This window comes from Salvia miltiorrhiza, chromosome 1 (assembly GCF_028751815.1).
Source record: "Salvia miltiorrhiza cultivar Shanhuang (shh) chromosome 1, IMPLAD_Smil_shh, whole genome shotgun sequence".
In the NCBI taxonomy this organism is placed as follows: domain Eukaryota; kingdom Viridiplantae; phylum Streptophyta; class Magnoliopsida; order Lamiales; family Lamiaceae; genus Salvia; species Salvia miltiorrhiza.
Window position 1 is genome coordinate 40,283,813 of NC_080387.1, and position 20,241 is coordinate 40,304,053.

The following is a 20,241-nucleotide window of genomic DNA, read 5'->3' on the forward strand; positions in this document are numbered from 1 at the left end:
AAGGTGACCATTATAATAAATTGATTGAGAATACACGATCTACCCATATATGAAAATTGACAAATATGTACGTAAATATTGGCAGATCACAAATCATAATTATATACTCATTTTAAATTAATTAATGATATAGATGATGCAGCACGAGAGGATTACTAAATTGATAGAAATCCAATAGATCAAGTATTGAACTAAGAGCATCAGTATTGGTTAAGCAGCCCACCCAATTGTTGCATTAGTTTGATTCATCATGCTAACTCATAAGAATTAGTTTTGATTTTTTGAATTATGATTTAATTTAAATATAGAAATTATATTAAGGCAATTACATATATTTAAATAAGGAAATTACATAAATTTAAATAATGTAAATTCAAATTGATACCCTCAAGATCCAGTTAGTGATACGGCTCTGAGAGATCACCACACCAATTTGACGAGTAATAATTCGAATTTTTGGGATTCATTTAAACAAAAATTTTGGATAAAGAAAGAAATTGAGATGAAATGGTGATGAAATGGTATAGGAAATATTGGATTATATAAATGAAATAAAGAAGAAGAATTAAAAAAAAAAACCAGCAACTTACCGTTCTGCAGCAAAGAGTTGTTGGCAATTTTTCAATTTTTTAATTAATTTATTTTATTTTTTTTATCTTTTTTATTTAATAATATAGGCATGTGAATTGCACGCGCTATAAATAATCGCGCATGAACCAGGCTCATCCCATCGCGTCGCACCTCAAATCGATGTTGACTGTGTCGGTCGGCTCATCACCAAAGCCAGCTCAAGTCAGGCAATGAACCAGACCTATGTTGATGCTCTAGCTAGTATCCTTCAAATAATGAAACAAGAATGAGTTCAAAGATCAAGCTAGAATTAGATGTGTGCCTGCTCTATTTGATACTTCCTCTGTCATGTAAATTGAGTGGTGAAGGAGACCCACCAAAATTAATGTGTTAAATCAATATGGTTACAATTTTTTTATAAATACTAAATATGAACGAAGTTTAAAATCACATACTCCCTCCGTCCACGAAATGAGTACCCATATTTCCATTTTCGTCCGTCCACGAAATGAGTACCCATTTCCCTTTTTGGCAAGTGTACCCCACACAACACTTTAATTAATACACTAAAAAAGGTGGGACCTCTATTCTATTCACACTACACTCAATACATTTCTTAAAACCCGTGCCGTCCACAAATGGGTACTCATTTCGTGGACGGAGGGAGTATAATTTTCAAGAAAAAGAAGATTATAATTTTCATGAATGAATGGAGTATTAGTTTGTTTTTTTTTTTTTCTACACACATGTTATAAGATCATACTATATTAACATCTTATTTTGATAATATCTATAAACTCTTTTCTTATGAAGTAATGAACACCGCTCAACAAGAACTAATAAATTGTTTTAATGAACTAATAAATTTAGCTAGACACCTATTATACATTAGATATATCATGTTCATGACTGTTGGCATAAATGTGTGTATGAGTTGTTTTGTAATTGTCTCAATGTTTATGAGATACACTTTTGCTTTGTTGCTTTGTATTTATATGGTTTGATTAGTACTTAATACTTTCCCTGTCTAATAAGTGTGTGTACTTTTTGTCATTTTAGTACGTCTTGTAAGAGTGTGTATTTTTTTTTAACCTATTCTTCCACTAATAAAAGTAGGCACCTTCAATAATGCGCACTCACTTAACATTTATTAATATATTTGACTTTAACATTTTGTATTATAATTTTATTAGTATTATATATTACTATAAAATATACTACATTAAATATCTTCAATATACAATTCATTATTTGGAATGATGTATTAAAATTATATATAATTAATTATTATGATAAATATGATTTGTATTACTCAAACACCACTTGAGAATTGATATACAAAATTATACAAATTTGTGTAATATTTTCAAGTTTTTAATTTATAAAAAAGTATTTACTTTATACCGATGAATGCATTATAAATATATTAGTCTAATTTTTATTTTTATTTTTTTGAAGCGCATATTAGTATATATTTAATCAGCTGTAAAATAAGTAGTATTTGTTGGGTGAAATGCATTACACAATAGGAAGAGTAGGATAGAATGGTGTGTGTTGACTTAATAGTAGGTGATTAAAGCTCCAGCTCTGACGTGGTGGTTCGAGTCCGAATGGAATGAAAGATGATGAAGAAAGTAAAGAAGGGCATTTGTGGGAAATGGGGTTGCGTGGGTGCGGCGAGGATTCTTCTTTTGGAGTGCGTACGCTAGCTTTTCTTGTTTGGATTAAGAATGCTGAATTAGCATCTCCCTCACTTGAAGGCCATCCTTTTCTTCTTCTCCACATTCCTCAATACCAATATTCCCTCCAACAATTACACTTGGGCTCAACTCATCATCTCAGTTCATAAAAAAAATCAAATTTGCTTCTTATAAAAAAAATGAATACCCATGATTTTCTTGGGTCGCTCAGTCAACAAATTCTCGCTTCTTTAAATTTTGTAATTCTGGAGCCTATTTAATCAATATTCTGTAACTTTTATGTTACCGATTGATTGGAATGTTAAAGTTACAATCTAATCATAATTTCAATGATTTCGATCGACAATTTGCATGATTCTAGTCGACCGGAACATTGGGAAAGTCGATCAAAATTCGAATGGGAATGTTGCTATCATATTATTGAATTGCGAAAGAATTTAAATTCCCACAACAATCTTGACAAAAAATAAAAAAATTATTGCCTTTAAGTTGTAACAACAGTCAACATCACATCATCCATTTCAATAAACAAACATTTAAAAAGTAAAATGGATACGGAATGTAGCAATTCTTAAAAATTGATTTGTACCCACTTTTATTAAAGTGTATATATGAAACGTATATTTTCCAAATTATTACATGTTAATAGTCTATTTATATATAATCAAATACATGTTTACTAAAAAATATATTTCTTATTTATGTATTTATTTATCAGATAAAATATATTTTTTGCTGCTAGCTGAAAAAATTAAAAAGCTTATAAATATTTAAAGGGATAATTGCGTGAAAATACACAAACTTTATCAAAAATCCATATTTGACGCGAAGTTAGGATTTTACATTTTAATACACCAACTTTCGTTATTGTCCAAATTTGACACGACTTAATTCTTAAAAATTCAAAAAACAACCCATTTTTGTAAATAATTATACAAAGATCCACTTATGTTATTATTTGGGACATTTAAACCAAAACAAGATATTTCAATATGATGTTTTCTTCTAATCTATGATCCGCGCCTAAAATGGTTTAAAAGAAAACATCATAAGAAAATATCTTGTTTTGGTTTAAATGTCCCAAATTATAACATAAGTGGGTCTTTGTATAATTATTTATAAAAAGGGGTTGGTTTTTGAATTTTTAAGAATTAAGTCGTGTCAAATTTGGACAACAACGAAGTTGGTGTATTAAAATATAAAATCCTAACTTCGCGTCAAATATGGATTTTTGACAAAGTTTGTGTATTTAGGTGCAATTTTCCCATATTTAAAGTTAAATTTTAATATTATTAGACTATATTAATAACTATAAGGTATATTTCATATATATTGTATGATAGTCCCCATGCATTCCACACACAGGTGGTATACTAGCTTCATTGTCTATATATTAACAAACTCATCTCCAAACAAGTGCAATATTGTATTTTAGTAGGGTTTTTCTTTTTTTCTTTTTTTCTTTTTTTCCTTTCACTCTGCATTCAAAGAATACAAGGTACACCAAACAAGGCAGCAGAAAGTTCCTGCTAAGAATTGAGAAGTATGTAGCTGCACTCTCAACACATTCCCATGTGCAGTGTACAGCTTCATAGATAGATTAATGATCTCTTCCAACATCAATAAATTCTTCAAAGAAGCTCTTGACTTGCGACGGCCACTGGTAGGATGATGATCCATCCAAGGCTGCCTCCAGTGGTCCGTCAGCTTGTGATTGATCAAATCTTTGTTCAGTCAGAGGAATGTCCTTTGGCCCATCCTGCAAATAAGGGACGACGTGCTTCTTCATGTCGTCTGTGGAGATCCCAAGGTGATTTCCGGCCACCTCAATGTACTTCACCTTTCCAGCCTCTTCTAACGTTTTCAAACCAATCCAATCCTCTGAATAAAGCTTAGTCTACACAGTGAAATCCAAGAAAAAAATGTGACTGGAGTTAAGTTTAATGTTCATTATGCACAACTGAACAAATATAGCAAGGGAAAAGAAATGAGTAGAAACTAAAACACAGACCACACTTATTTACTAGAGAGGCCCATATGATTGTCCTACAATTAGGTTATGATATGGTTTGATGTCTAAGCAAACCAACCTCAATGAAGCAACAATAACCTTAGGGGGCGTTATTTTCATGATTGATAAAATACATGATTGAGTTTTCTTATCCTCATTACTAGGATTTCTCCAATCCCAAACTTTCAATGACATATGAATCAAGCAAAGCTAGCTCAAACTATAGAAGTTATCAAGAGCCCTGGATATCCCATGCTAATTTTATCTATATAAGCTAATTCATTGTTTACTAAGATGAATAGAAACTTGGGATATCCCACTGTCCTTGATAATAATATCTATCATTTAAACTAAATTTGCTTGATTTATATCCCATTGAAAGGGTAGGATAATGAGGATAAAAATACCCAATCATGAAAAGTAAATGCGCATGACAAAACTTGATGGTAGGCAGCTTAAATACAAGGTTAAAATGGTCTTTCTAACATATCATGCAGGCTTCGTTTGGTCCATGTATGTATATTAGGATGTCACCATTATAGGGATCACATGACAACTGATGGAGTTAAGAACACGAATCAATAAACGAACAAAAGCACACGAATACAGTCTCGGAAACCAGAGGTTTCCGCCACAGCTACTGCCGCCAATTACTTGATCTTTGATAGATATCCAACCTTAACTCCCCACCATTACATATATAGTGTCAAACCCTACTACTAAAGCCCATGCATGCAAGCAAGGCCCACTACCAATATTAATACTAATATTAATAATAAATAACAAATACTTCTAATTATATGGAAATAAGTAAATAATCTTCTTCTGCAACTTCAGCATGCACTCGCGATCTACTGCCCCTGCCTTCTCCTCGAATACACTTTGATTTCCGGAGCCGCCGTGCTATCAACAACCATGTATGATATTAAGTAGATAGGAACAATTTCATTATGTCACAATTTCATTACCTTCTATCTAAAGGTTCAAGCATCAAGATAGTGTCTGAAATGCATATTTGTAATACGGCGACAGATGTGTCCAAAATAAGATGGTTGAAGACAATGAATAGTGAGGAACCCAATTAAGAGTATTAACTTGCTGGAGAGTTAAGCTCTTGAAAATAAGAAGGCAAATGTTGAAAGCTCGTCTAAATATCTTTGCTCACAGGACTCAGGTTGTGATAAATAGCAAAAGAGGGAAGATGATTTGGAGTATAATTATCTACACACTCTGATAGTCTGATGGTTGGAAAGAAATCAGAGATTCTTGGAAAATGGTGAAGAATCTTTGGCTGAGGTGTGGGAGAGATTGAAGATGTCATTGTGGATTTCCAAGAACAGAGAATTAAGGATATTTTTCTGAATTTCATTATCCAGAAGATATGGGATTGGGTAGAGAGTGTGTCACTTTATATTCTCAATAAAATGTATGTTTCTCACTAAAAAGAAACAATTTTATTGAGAATGAGTTCATATGCAGTGGCATTTAGGTTTAAGCATTAGAAAGTTTGGCAATTATCGAATTATCACAAATTAATTTACTTTGGAATCATATATATCAACCACAGAAGCAAAAATCCAGGAGTATTAGCAGAAACTAATTTCTTACAACAAAGTAGAACTTACCTGCTGTGGTGACAAAATTGGACTGAAAGCTCCATCTGGATAGTATCCAAACCACGAGGTCTCCTTGGGTATTAAAACAGTGTCATGTTCAAACTGCTCACATGAGGCATGTATCAGTGTGGTGTTCATATTGCGCAACAAGAACAAGTAAACAAAGCCGTCTAGATTTAAAATGTGTAGAGGTTTCAGATACCATGATCAAGACAAGATTTTGCAGGCTCGTGAACCGTTGTTTGTAAGTGGCATTTCTCTCATCTGGGATTTCATTGTTGATCTTGGGGAGAAAACTACATTTGCTCAAGTAGGCAGCAATATTCTGAAGAATAATGCAATTTACGAGTAGTTAATAAATTTCCACGCTAACACAAGGCTTTTCCATACATAATAAAACTTGTTTTGTTTGCCTCTCTTGAATACAAATGCAAAAGATACTCACATTTGGCAGCTTAAGATAGCCACTAGGAGCCAAGTGGGCCTGCAAATTCACATATTAGCACAAACTCTATGCTTGGAGAGAGAGAGAGAGAGAGAGAGAGATGAGAGTGGGAAAATATACTTGGACATAGTCAGAGTAGATCTCTGATTTGATAAAGTTGTCCGCTATAATGCAAAATATGCCGGTCTGGAAAAGCAAAGCAGTGAGGACAAATATTAAACGGTCATCAAACTGGCCTTTTTGACCATCAGTAGAATATCATTCAAAATCATACATATGGAAATATGGAATAGCTCTAAATAATGGGAAGTGATTTACATAATTAGTGTTTAGGGATGACCAAGAACATATGAAATTTGAGCAATCCATGAAGAAGATACACTAAGCTGATTGACTAGGTATAGCAGTATCAAACAGCGATTTTTAGGTGAAGCATAAAAGTGAGAATCAACAGACTTAAACGAGGCAATCTGTAACCAAGTGAAATTTTTGAAAATTTAGAAGACCAAAGAAGCTTAAGACATACGCCACAGAGAGGAACTGAAGCAGTACCAGCGTGAGGTCCTCCAAGGGAGATGAAATTCTTGACCTGTCAAGCAAAATCAGACTTAAGAGTTCCAAATACTGCATGCTTAATCTTGATGATGTAATCCATGGCATAACATCATTAAAAGCTGTGAAATCGAGCATTTAATCAGTTTGATCATATATGGAAAGGACCAAGGTTATCCAATGAGAATATTTGTTACCCATGCTTTGTGGAATATAACAACATTATCAAACAAAAAGAGCAACAAAGCATGAAATCATGATACTATAATTGATGAAGCATGAGTTAAATTATTTGATACTACCAAAAGGAGTTCACGGCTTGAATTAATAGCGTATTCCATCAATAGGTAACTTTTGGATACAAGCTTTATAATAAGCTGCAAGTGATAAAAGATTTTGCGCATATAACAAGAATATCCTAGAACATGTGCAATATAATATAATATATTTTAAAAACATAAGATCATCTAATTTGGCCCGTACCGGTGGTCCTCCATCGCAGAACTGCACAATACCTCGCCCGATTAAGTTACCCTGCAAGAATAACCAAGAAAATTATCAGTCCGTGTCATTTACATCGTTAGTACTTCAACTGCATCATGGTAAGTTATCCTCAAGCATTAAAACAAGGATAAATAGTCATGAGATGCAACAGTCTCAGAAAGTCACCTGGGAGAGACCAACAATGTTGTAACCATCCTGCAGTTCTTTCATTTGCTTGACCTGAAGTTTCGTTCAGACTCATCGATGAGTGTACCACTACCACTGTATCAGCAAATATGAATTCAAAAAAGCTTCATTACCCACCTTATTACATGCCATTTCTGTCTGCAAGTCGAATAGAAGAATTTTGAATCAAAATCAGACCATACGGATAAACTGATGAAATATGAACGAGATACAAGACTACACTGTTGTATCGTTTACCTGTTCTTGAAGGGTCTTAAACCAAGAATCCCATGTCCCATCTCCAATTTCTCTACAGAAAATGACAAACTTCATGACATAATCCATAAGTTGTTTTACAAACTTCAAATATACATACTAATAGAAGAATGGAAGATCTCAAAAATGAGTTCATATGATTCAGAAGGTTAAGACTCTTTTGTCTTTCATATTCCCTCAGTTTTAAAACAAACCTTCTTATGCAGTTATGCTTACTCATTCATTACATGGTTTGAGCTTTTAATTCGTTCATACTTCATAGTATGTGACTACGTCATTATTAGCCCTAAGAAATCATTGAGCACATAGGAAATAATTAAGCTAGATGCATCAAAAGTGTATAGGATCGAAGAATTTATCTATTGAAATTCAAGGATTCTCAAGAAATGAAAGTTTCCAACATAGGAGAAGAACCAAGGATCTAATTCAATGATCATAATATCATTTCTCCCATTGTCAGAATTAAAAAAAATTGAGATCAGTTTCAAATCCTTTAGCGACACTAAGCCTTTTCCATAAACCGCAATCAGGATACTGATGCAGTACCAGGTAGATACACATCTAAAACATGATCATATTCCCCCTAAAAAAAACAATGATCATATTCCATTGCAATAACAAATGGAACTCAATTAGTTTATCATTGATTTATGCTGGTCATTTGACAAAAATGAGGGGATATCATGCTTAAGCAGATCAAACATTCCAAGAAGCTAACACGAACTATAATGTAATAGCAGCAATTTTGTAAAATATAATAAGTAAAATTCAAGAAGCCAGTTCTTTGGGGAAAAAAAAAAGTTTGCATTTAGAGGTGTCTGCCTTAACAACTATACAACCACACCATATCTTTACCTTTCCTCTTCGTACAAGAACAATAAGGGGGCATATATAGATTAGCCTATATAGATAAAAACAGTATAGGGCCATAGGCTAATCCATTATTTACTAAGATGGATTTGAGCTTTGGAATATTCCAAGATTCTTGATAATTTCTATCATTTGAGCTAATTTTGCTTTATTCATATCCCACCCATTGAAGGATAAAAATCCCAAACATTGTATAAATCCTAATAACGAGGATAAAAATATTCAATCATGTACCTTTATCAGCCATCAAAAGTAAACGTCACCTAAATATAAGTATGTACATATCCCAAACACTTTTCACAAAACAAAAATAGCAAACGGATAAGAAAAAAATATATATGTAAAATGCTTACAAGCAGTATCCTTTAGATTCTGAAAACTGGCTTAGCTCCTCTGTAAATTGCTTTACTCCTTTGTTAGAACACTGGTCTCCAATTCCTACGAAAACACCCATAACTAATCATCATCCACCAACACAAAAATTACATCAGTCATGATAAAATAAAAATTACCATGGAGCACGATGAAAGGAACCGAAAGTGAAACAGGAATGATAAAAGTGAGGATGAAGCAACATATTGGTGCAGAAGACCTCATTTTGTTGAACAATTTGGCCCTCTTTGTCCAAGAACTTTTGCAGGAAATACGGTTAGGTATTTTGATTGATCTGCCAGTTTATAGTTGAGAACTTTATGATTGGTTGCTTCTTCTACCAGTCTCGGCGATCATCAACCTTCAGTTTTAGCCGATTGGCGTTGCCCATTGCCTATGGCGTATTTACTTGTGTTTTCTTGTTTCTGCTGCTCACTATCTACCACTCCCATACTGTTTTAATTTATTTTATACCCCACATTTAATCTCCTTCTTATTGTATCGTATGCCACTCCAAATCTATAAACTATGGATAATAGTATTGATTAACAATGACCTGTCAACATTTGTGTGGTGTAGAAATTCCACTTATATGCGAGCAGCTTATTTGATTATATACTAAATATATCTTATAATTAATGAAAAATACAAATTTTAAGAAAAATATCATGGGCCAATTTTCAGCTCTAAAATATCGTGATTCGTCTGATGCCACACGTATCATTTTGTAAAATTTAATTATAATTTTTTTCATAAATTAATAGTATTAAATAAAGAAAATTAATGAACTATAGAAATTTTAACAAAAATATCATGGGCCAATTCTCAGCTCTAAAATATCGTGACTCGTCTGATGCCACACGTATCATTTTGTAAAATTTAATTATAATTTTTTTCATAAATTAATAGTATTAAATAAAGAAAATTAAAGGTTGCGCTGTAGGAGACTCGCATGCAAGACCTTTAATTTTAGGCATTAACTCCTTATCGCTTGACAACACACGCACATTTCTAGTTTATCATGTGTCATTCAGCAAGTCATGTTGACGTTGAAGAGTTGGAAAATGATTTTTGAGACACTTTCTTTGTTATTTTTTTTATGATTTGTTGACTTTAATTGCTATTACATAGAGTTCAATGTAGTTTTTAGAAAAAATGGAATTTAATTTAAAATTTAATGTGATATTTTTGATATATTGTATCTCTTGAAATCATATAACTCATATATATTACTCCCTTCGGAATGACACGGATTTTAATAAAAATCAGTTGTGTATTAAATAAATGGAGAATATATTTTGCAAAAAAATAAAGATTGTAAGAGTAATAGTGGATGAAATTATTTTCAAAAATATATTAGGAAGATATTTTAAGGATGGGCCAAAATAAAAAGAGATGAAGATATTTGAAGGTAACGACAAATAGAACGTTGAAGATAATTTTATTGGACCACTACAAATACTTTTAAACGCTACTCATTTAATTTTTGGTTTCTTAGGTAAAACATTGATGAAAAAGTACCCATCAATAATTTTGGGTATGAATCATAAACAGAGTTCAATTGTTTTTCAATTTTCTTCTCCACCCATTATAGAAGTGAAAATACTCCCTCCGTCCCCAAAATAAGTTTCTCTTTGGGGACGGCACAGATTTTAAGGAAAAGTGATAAAATGTATTGATAGTGGAGAAAAATATGCTATAATTAGTATTGAGAGTTGTGAAAATGTAAAAAAGTGTTATAATTAGTATTGAGAGTGATGAAAAAGTGAAAAATAAGAATAAATAAAATATTATTAGTGGTGGAGTAGTTGTACAAAAATGAAAAGAAAGAAAGAAGAACTTATTTGGGGACGTCCCAAAAAAGAAAAAGATGAACTTATTTCAGGGAGTATTAATTTTGCCCTTATTGGTATCTGCGTAATTGATCACGAAAGTTAAGAAAAAGATGAACTTAAGTATTAATTTTGCATTACACGATTTCACGAAAGTTAACTTCATCAATTTGTACTAATCACGTGCTAAAGAGTATTTTAGTAATAATAGCTTGTTTTCAAAATTATTATCTTTTTATTTTTACTATATTTAAATGTTGTCACTTGTTATATTTTGTAATGGGCCTTCTGCTTTGGGCCATTATTTAATGTTATGTACCAGTAATTTGTTGCATCTAAGTTTGTGCCTATACGGATGTTACAAACTAACGAACATAGCACACACACAAAAAACACATACACACGCATCAATATGAATGGAACAATTTCCATGATTAATAAGAGGGTTATTATTAAATTATAGTCTGAATTTTCAATAATAATTATTTTAAATTTGAATTTAAAAATATTTTAAATATAATTTATTTATTTTCATTGTTTACTCAATAATTTAATTTATAATTTTTGGACAATTTAATAAAGTTTTCGGAGTTTTTAAAAATTTGACAAAATATTTTAAATTATTTCTAAGCGTATACAAAAGATCGAACTATAATTTAAAATTTACTCTTTCTCATTATTTATGAATGTTTACTGTAGTGGATAAAATCCGACTGACCAGAGGAGCAGCGAAGTCCTCGCCAGAGGAATCAGCGAAACCCTCGCCAGAGGAATCAGCGAAGTCCTCGCCAGAGGAATCAGCGAAACCCTCGCCAGAGGAATCAGCGAAATCCTTGCCAGAGGAGTCAGCGAAATCCTCGAATGGGCAACCCTGACTCTGCCCAGCGCGATCCCTCTGCTCTGACAGAGGCGCGATCCCTCTGCTCGGGCAGCGACATGATCCCTCTGCTCTGGCAGAGGCGCGATCCCTCTGCTCTGGCAGCGACATGATTTCTCTGCTCTGGCAGAGGCGCGATCCCTCTGCTCTGGCAGCGGCATGATCTCTCTGCTCTGGCAGAAGCGCGATCCCTCTGCTCTGGCAGCGGCATGATTTCTCTGCCCTGGCAGAGGCGCGATCCCTCTGCTCTGGCAGCAGCGCCATAGTAAACATTTCAACACGAAAGTATACAAACTGGATTGTAAACTTACGAAAACCTAGTCAACATGGGTGACTAGGTCAAACGAAGGTTACAGCAGGTGGATTCCGAAGAAGTCGGAACCGTTAGGGTTTCAAGGAATATCCCAACAAACCCTAACCCTAGTCACCCCTCCGCAGCTTCATGACCTATATATACTACTTCATTAACACAATCAAGACACGTCGTCATTAACATTCATACTGATACTTACGATCACGCAATCTCGTTATCTCCGGCCCCCCTGCTCTACCGTTCCGTCTCCACGCTCTCAACTTTCGAAGGTGCCGATTGTTTGACTAGCCCCGCTAGTTCAGCCGTTGGTCGCCCCTTGTTCAACATCATTCGTCAGCTTTGATTCAACTCCCGGGACACCCCGATCTCCCGGACATTCCATTTATTATCGTTTTCCCTTGATCATTTATTCATTTCATTGCGTTATTTACAATAAATATCCATATTCTTTCACTGACTTGAGCGTCGGAGGCCCTTCCATCGACACCCCCACCGGTGCTCTTCGGAGGGCTCTAACGTTGCTTGTGGTTTCAGGTTGCTAGTGCCCGTCGATCCAGACGTGACCGACGTCGCTTTCATAATTGTCGGATTCATCCCCAACATTTACCACTAGGCTATGTACACTTATTTTGTATTTTATCCCCTATATTTTTTTAATAGAAGAAACAAATAATTTAAAGATCTAAAGCTTTAGGAGTTTCTACACTTTCTTATCACATCTTTGCTCTTTGCCATCTGGTAGTGGAGATATTATTGTAATGTCTATGTTGAGTCAAAAAACAAGAAAGACAAAAAAGAAGAATTGTGTATTCTTTTTATATTTTTTGCTTTCTGCTTTATTTCATCCATTGATTGGTGCCTTTCCATGTCTGTTCCATTAAATAATTGTGGCTTCATTTTTGCTTGCCATCGAAGAAGCCAGAATGTTTTTGAGACGAAAGGGTGTTTGGCTAAACTTATGATTTTGGAATTTATAAGAAATCATGAAGTATTAATTGTGTTTTTCATCTTTCATATTAAAGTTGATGTAGTTTGAAGGATGCCATAATTTCTTTTAAAATGTTTTTTTTCTGTAATTTACACGGAACAAAATAACATCGTTTTGTGCCTGTGCCTAACTAATTGAATATTTGATGATTTTTTTTAGTTAGTAAGCGTTATTTTGTGCATGTAAATTTAAAATAAAATAATTCTAAATATACTATAGCATCGGGTGAGCTAAGTCAACTTCAAATGAGGTCGGGTATTTTGGATAATATTTTTATAAGTACTATTAAAGATATACACTCCCCAAAAATAATGCATATACATGTGATTGACTACATCAACTAATGTCATCATCCTAACAACCCTTACTAGATTGACACACCCAAACGACCAATTCCAGTCTTCAAAACTACTCAAAAAACATTAAATTAGAAAAGTACCAAAATTAAATTATGTAACTCAAATCACAACCTTGAGAGCTTCATATTCTCCCAACGTCTCCTCTCCCTTTTCTTGATTAAGTTGGCCACCATATTTTGCATACAACACCATCCCAACAATCAACACCACCGCCATTACGCTTACTACTGCATAAACCACAGCCACAGATTATGTAACAAGGATTATACATACACATCAATTCCTTATCATTTTTCTCTTTCATCAAAATTGGTAGAAAATACTACTTCCTCCGCGAAAAATGGGGACAATTATTTTATTTGTTGTCTACAAAAATGGGGCACTTTTCCTTTTAGTACATGGACTCACCATTTTTCCTTATGGAGTATTTTATTTTTACAAACACTCTTTAATTAATTCAATTTTAACTAGTCATTTTAAATAATGATGGGACTCTTTCTCTACTAACCATCAATTTTATGCCCTATTTTTCAATGGCCGGAGGGAGTATATACTTTCACATGAAAATGATTGTTTTCGAATGCAAAGACAAAGTGATTTAATTGGATGTTAAATTGTGATTAATACCTGTGTAGTTATAATACTCCCGAGTGGGAGACCACGTCAAACCAAGGCCAAAGCTGCCGTCAGAGAGATAACGGCTGTAAGAGAAGGGTATGGCGACAGTTTTGACGGCGCTGCAAGAAGGCGGCAGCGGGAAAGACGGCTCCACAACGTAGACGTGATGGTTAGCGCCGCTTAAACATGGAACCTCCTCCTCAATTCCTCCGAGGAGTTTGGAGGAGCAGTTGAGATAGGTGTAGCGATGCAGAGAATGGTAGTAGGTGAAGGGGGTGAGAGAGAGATCGAGATTGAAGAAAACTTGATGAACGCAGTTGTTGGGGTCGGCGAGGGTGAGGCGGCGGGAGTGGTAGGAGATGGCCTTCACGACCAGATCTCCGGTGCCGTCAAAACGGATGGTGGTTTGGTTATGAAGGTCGCAGGAGAGAGTGAATTCAGAGAGGCCGCATGGAGACCCCACGATTCGGAAGGGGGGTCGGATTTCGGGAGAGAGAAGGCTGCATTTGGTTGAAGAAGCTGTTGTCAGACTCAATACAAGGAGAGAGCACAAGATTAAAGCATCCATGGATGAGATGATGAGTGTGTTACGTTGCAGAGAGAGAGAGGATTGGAAGGAAAGAATCAGGTAACTGCTGTCTGGAAAATTGCAATGTGCCAACGACTTTGGTTTTTTGTCTCTTTATTACATAAGATAAGACTATCTAAGAAGCTACTCACCAATTGCCTAAGGCGACTTTGGAGAAAAAAGAATACTTTGGGTTACCCAATTTAATCCTACTTAACTTATTTTCAGAAATCAGATTACTTTCATTAATGTTTGATTACAATTAAACCGGACATTGAAGTATTAACATTAAAACTTGAGAATTATAGTACTCCCTCCGTCTACAATTTAATGCCCTACTTGTCTTTAAAAATCTGTCCACAATTTAATGCCCTATTCTGCTTTTTCTACCCTTTTACTCTTATTCTTTTCATATATTTACTACTCCCTCTGTCCACGAAAAAGTGCCCTACTTACCCCTTTTTTTTGTCCACGAAAAAGTGCCCTGTTTACCTTTTTGTACATTCATACCCTTTACTTTTCAATTTATTTACAACTTATGTCATTAATAAATCCACACTTTTATTTAATCTATGCAATTAACCCACACAATTAATCCCATTTATTTATTTATTTTCTTAATTTTCAGTTTATTTATTTATTTATTTTATGAATTTCAAGTTTATTTATTTATTTATTTTTGAATTTTTAGTTTATTTATTTCCAGTTTATTTATTTATTTATTTATTTATTTCCAATTTATTTATTTATTTTCTGAATTTTCAGTTTATTTATTTATTTATTTATTTCCAGTTTATTTATTTTCCATTTTATTTATATATTTATTTTCTGAATTTTCAGTTTATTTATTTATTTATTTTCTGAATTTCAAGTTTATTTATTTATTTATTTTTGAATTTTCAGTTTATTTATTTTCCAGTTTATTTACTTATTTATTTATTTATTTATTTCCAGTTTATTTACTTATTTATTTATTTATTTCCAGTTTATTTATTTATTTATTTTCTGAATTTTCAGTTTATTTATTTATTTATTTGTTTTCTGAATTTCAAGTTTATTTATTTTTGAATTTTCAGTTTATTTATTTATTTATTTATTTTCGAATTTCCAGTTTATTTATTTATTTTTTTCTGAATTTTCAGTTAATTTATTTCCAGTTTATTTATTTATTTATTTATTTATTTATTTATTTATTTCCATTTTATTTATTTATTTTCTGAATTTCAAGTTTAGTTATTTATTTATTTTCCAGTTTATTTACTTATTTATTTATTTATTTCCAGTTTATTTATTTATTTTCTCAATTTTCAATTTATTTATTTATTTATTTTCTGAATTTCAAGTTTATTTATTTTTGAATTTTCAGTTTATTTATTTATTTATTTATTTTCGAATTTCCAGTTTATTTATTTTCCATTTATTTATTTATTTATTTTTCTGAATTTTCAGTTAATTTATTTCCAGTTTATTTATTTATTTATTTATTTATTTCCATTTTATTTATTTATTTTCTGAATTTCAAGTTTAGTTATTTATTTATTTTTGAATTTTTGGTTTATTTATTTTCCAGTTTATTTACTTATTTATTTATTTATTTCCAGTTTATTTATTTATTTTCTCAATTTTCAGTTTATTTATTTTCGAATTTTCAATTTATTTATTTTCTGAAAATTTTATTTCCAATTTATTTATTTTCCATTTTTTTATGTATTTATTTATTTATTTATTTTCTGAATTTCAAGTTCATTTATTTAGTTAGTGCAAGATTAGTAAAAGTAACCACAATACATTAACGCTACCCTTTTAGTCTTTTACACCACCTTCACACCACCTTTTTCAGCTTTCTTAAAACCCGTGCCAGCACCCAAATGGGGCACTTTTTCGTGGACGGAGGGAGTACCATTTGCCACTCATGGACCCACCTTAAAACTACTTTATCATTTTTATATTCTATATTTACTACACTTTATCACTAGTGGACCCACTCACAACACCTTTATCACTTTAGTCAACTACCCTTATATTTCATCCACATCACCTTTTTCAGCTTTCTTAGTCTCTGTGCCTACACCCAAATAGGGCATTAAATCATGGACGGAGGGAGAAGTATTATTTTTATGGGGAGAATCTGCGCTTGAGATATAGTGTATAACTTTATCATATATTATAGGGTTAATTTCCTATAAATACACAAACTATACCCAAATTTTGGTTTTTAACCAAATTTATCTTTTTGGTCAAAAAATACATAAATTTTTATTTTTTTGGAAATTTGACATGACCCCAAAAATTCGTTGGCCAATAACTTGATTGTCTGAACTCTGATGACCAATCTGAAGGTACAATTGGAAAGCTATTGACGTTGTCTTTCTAATGATTTTATATTGTTGGGTTTTGGTAACTGAAAGTAGTTGAAAAAAGGAAAAAATATAGAGTTTCGTGACCTCGACTTTCATGCCATTTATTTTACTACTTCCGATTATTAAAACTCAACAATATAAGTATCATTAGAAAGATAATATTAAGAGCTTTCCAACGGTACCTTCGGATTGCCCATCAGAATTCAGATAATCAATTTATTAGCCGACGAACTTTCAGCTCCGATCAAATTCCAAAAATATAAAAGTTTATGTATTTTTTGACCAAAAAAATAGATTTGGTCAAAAACCAAAATTTGAGTATAGTTCGTGTATTTATAGGCAATTAACTCTATACTATATGACTCACCATAAATTTCTTATTTTTCTTATGCATAAATTTCTTATTTTTCATTTTCATTATCATAATATTATAATAAAATAAGGTCATTTTTTCCACTCACAACACACTCAACTAATATTTACTAAAATTTGGTCGGCCTAGCTCAAATAGCAAAATTGAAGCACCCAAAGACTCTTCTTTACGAGAGGTCTTAGGTTCAATTCCGTCTGCGTGCAGATAGTTTTTCCATATTTATGTGGTATAAAGGTTCCACCTGCCTGCGAGTTGCTTATTTAATTATATAATAAATATCTCTTGTAATTTTTTTAAAAAATATTTACTAAAACCTGTACTGTTGAAACTTGGTGTGCATATTATTTTGAAAAGGAGACAGTAATAAAATAATAAATATAATACAGCGACGTCGCAAAATCTATGCCAAACAAATGGAGCAAAATCTAGATACACAAATATCTAACTTAGGGTGTGTTTGATAGCTGAAATGACATAAGGGATGATAAATAAAAGAGTGGATTTTGAAAATACCCACTTTCCTTTAGTAAAATTAAAAATTAGCCACTAAAATAAAAACTTTAAAAAATACCCACATTTACCATTTTACCCTTGCATATAAATTTTTTACAAATACCCACGAATTCACAACCAGTGAATTCACAACCAAAATTTATTTTGGTTGTGAATTCAAGTTTTAAAGTTTGAATTCACAACTATAAATAGTGTTAGTTGTGAATTCGCGTTAATTCACAACCCACGCTATTTCAAGTTGTGAATTCACAACCGATAAAACTTGAATTCACAACCAACATTTTTTCAAGTTGTGAATTCACAACCAATAAAACTTGAATTTACAATCAACATTATTTCAATTGTGAATTCACAACCAACGCCGATAATTCAGTTGTGAATTCAAGAACATTTGTACAAAATTGCGCAATTTTCATCAATTTCTTCGTTACTTATATTTTTTTCCGATTAAATTCAAATTGAATTCAACTTTTCCTCAAATTCAGTTGTGAATTCAAGAACATTTGTACAAAATTGCGCAATTTTCATCAATTTCTTCGTTACTTATATTTTTTTCCGATTAAATTCAAATTGAATTCAACTTTTCCTCAAATTTTTCTTCTAAATGGCACATAATCGAATCTGCTATTCAATTTCGGACTCACCAATTGATTGGAGAAAATTGAAAGAAGAAGAGGGGATAGCTTCAAATTTAGCCTAAATTCCAACATAAGCGAATTCGTTCACACAAATGCAAGAAAATGGCAACAAACTCTGGTTTAAAATCCAAATTCAATTCTGATAGCATCAAATCTGCATCTCGAGAAGAAAAAGCCAAACTCCGGCGATGAATTCCTCACCCAAACTTCGGCGGTGCACCACATCACCTGCAACATCCTCGACGTCGCTGCCATCGATCTCCGCCCTCGACCGCTGCGAGATCTACGTCTGGCGCAGCACCTTCCGCCACCGTCGTACTCCAGCTCGCCGTGCAGCTACTGGCCGAAGATGAGAAAGAAAGGGGGAGCGAGAGAGAGAGACAGAGAGGAGAGAGCGAGAATTTAATAAAATATGAAGCAGCCGGCCACGTCACGCCGCCGTTCCTCGACCGGAAGGCCGTCGACGTTGACCAACTTCAACTTCGATCCAGCGGTGCTCCGCCGTCCGCCGACGCTGATCGGGGAGGAGGACAGCCTGGAGCAGCGGAGGAAGCCGATCGCCGCCGCAGTCCTCGGCCTCAGCAAGCTCCAGATCGAGAAGAGAGAGAGAGAGAGAGAGAGAGAGAGAGAGAGAAGAGAGCGTGCAGAGAGAGAGAAGAGAGCGTAGCGTGCAGAGAGAGAGAAAAAAAATGAGAGAATGTGAGGAGGCTAGGGTTTGCCCATTTATATAGAAGGGCAATTTAGTCATTTAACACAAAAAGTGGGTATTTTTTTATGTTTTTATTTGAGTGGGTAAAATTTATTTTCACTATATGAAAGTGGCTACTCTTATATATTAACACTAAATAAAACCTAGATAAATAATATAGATTGGGTGAAATTGTTAATATTTTATAGGTGTTTGATAAATAAGATATAAATACTATGATAACTAATATTATTATTTGGTACAAAAAATACAACTATAGAATAAAGAGTAAATTACAATTTTAACCTTATATTTAAATAAATAAACTAAACAAAAGAAAATAAAAATAAAAAAATTATTATCTCATCGATCCAAACCCCAACACCAGTACCCACACCAGCCGCCCCCCACCGTCCAAAACTTCTTCCTCTTCCATAACATTCCCCCCTCCCTCCCAACACGGCAGACTGCCTTTCCTTCCCATCAATTTTGCCACCCCTTCGAAAATATTTGTTGCAGTCACAAATCTACAACCAAAGAATGACCCCCCCATTTACCCCTGTTGTAGAACCAACGCCAGAATAATTTGTTGCAGTCATAGACAGCGGCGATTTGCCCTTCCCCTCCCAGCAGCGGCGTCCACCCACCCCAACTAATTTTTCAGCCGTTGTTTCCGCCACAATTTTATTCGTCTCCGTTCACCGCCAACTAGCACAATTTTTACTAGCTCTGAAAAAATGGAAGCAAGCTTTACCTTGTTCTTATGTATCAGAGTGAGAATAGCTCTTCCACTCGAGAATCGATGAATTGAAAACAGAAATAGCTTCTTCAAAGAATCTCGATTTTGTTTTGGGAAAAGATTGAGGGTTAAATTTGTAAAACAAAAATTAATCAAGGTTACTGTTGGTGAGGAGATTATTGAACTGGAGGTCTGCATTGGATCATAAATCTAAGTGGAACAGTAGTTTTAGTGCGGACTTTGCATTTGCAGCGGGCCTGGGACATTACTGAATAAGGCTATCAAACAGGGAGA

At 33.3% G+C, this 20,241-nt stretch overlaps 2 protein-coding genes across 3 annotated transcripts; both read right to left on the reverse strand.

Moving 5' to 3' along the window:
- Nucleotides 1-3,572: 3,572 nt before the first annotated feature.
- LOC131015383 (uncharacterized) lies at nt 3,573-9,656 on the reverse strand. The gene is made up of 12 exons (XM_057943767.1): nt 9,222-9,656; nt 9,063-9,147; nt 7,822-7,873; nt 7,702-7,722; nt 7,564-7,617; nt 7,378-7,428; nt 6,869-6,931; nt 6,463-6,528; nt 6,343-6,381; nt 6,100-6,222; nt 5,907-5,999; nt 3,573-4,167 (listed from the first exon to the last, which is right to left on the reverse strand). The coding sequence occupies exons 1-12, from the start codon at nt 9,304-9,306 to the stop codon at nt 3,871-3,873; spliced, it is 1,029 nt and encodes a 342-aa protein (XP_057799750.1). The 5' UTR covers nt 9,307-9,656; the 3' UTR covers nt 3,573-3,870.
- Nucleotides 9,657-13,349: 3,693 nt separating this feature from the next.
- On the reverse strand, nt 13,350-14,796 carry LOC131015394 (putative RING-H2 finger protein ATL21A). 2 transcript variants are annotated; one of them, XM_057943785.1, is made up of 2 exons: nt 14,078-14,796; nt 13,350-13,674 (listed from the first exon to the last, which is right to left on the reverse strand). In XM_057943785.1, exons 1-2 carry the CDS (start codon nt 14,634-14,636, stop codon nt 13,550-13,552), a joined length of 684 nt encoding a protein of 227 aa, XP_057799768.1. In that variant the 5' UTR covers nt 14,637-14,796; the 3' UTR covers nt 13,350-13,549. The 2 variants fall into 2 exon arrangements, with proteins under 2 accessions (XP_057799768.1, XP_057799761.1); XM_057943778.1 differs by having other exon boundaries at nt 13,350-13,677; nt 14,078-14,785.
- Between the last annotated feature and the right edge of the window lie 5,445 nt (nt 14,797-20,241).

Coding starts and splice junctions, on each gene's coding strand:
- LOC131015383 (XM_057943767.1), bottom strand. CDS start 9,306: ATGAGGTCTTCTGCACCAATATGTTGCTTCATCCTCACTTTTATCATT. Junction 7,618..7,701: donor CAGAAATGGCATGTAATAAG/GTGGGTAATGAA, acceptor ACGAAACTTCAG/GTCAAGCAAATGAAAGAACT. Junction 6,932..7,377: donor TCTGCGATGGAGGACCACCG/GTACGGGCCAAA, acceptor TTTGCTTGACAG/GTCAAGAATTTCATCTCCCT.
- LOC131015394 (XM_057943778.1), bottom strand. CDS start 14,636: ATGGATGCTTTAATCTTGTGCTCTCTCCTTGTATTGAGTCTGACAACA. Junction 13,678..14,077: donor GGAGTATTATAACTACACAG/GTATTAATCACA, acceptor TGGTTTATGCAG/TAGTAAGCGTAATGGCGGTG.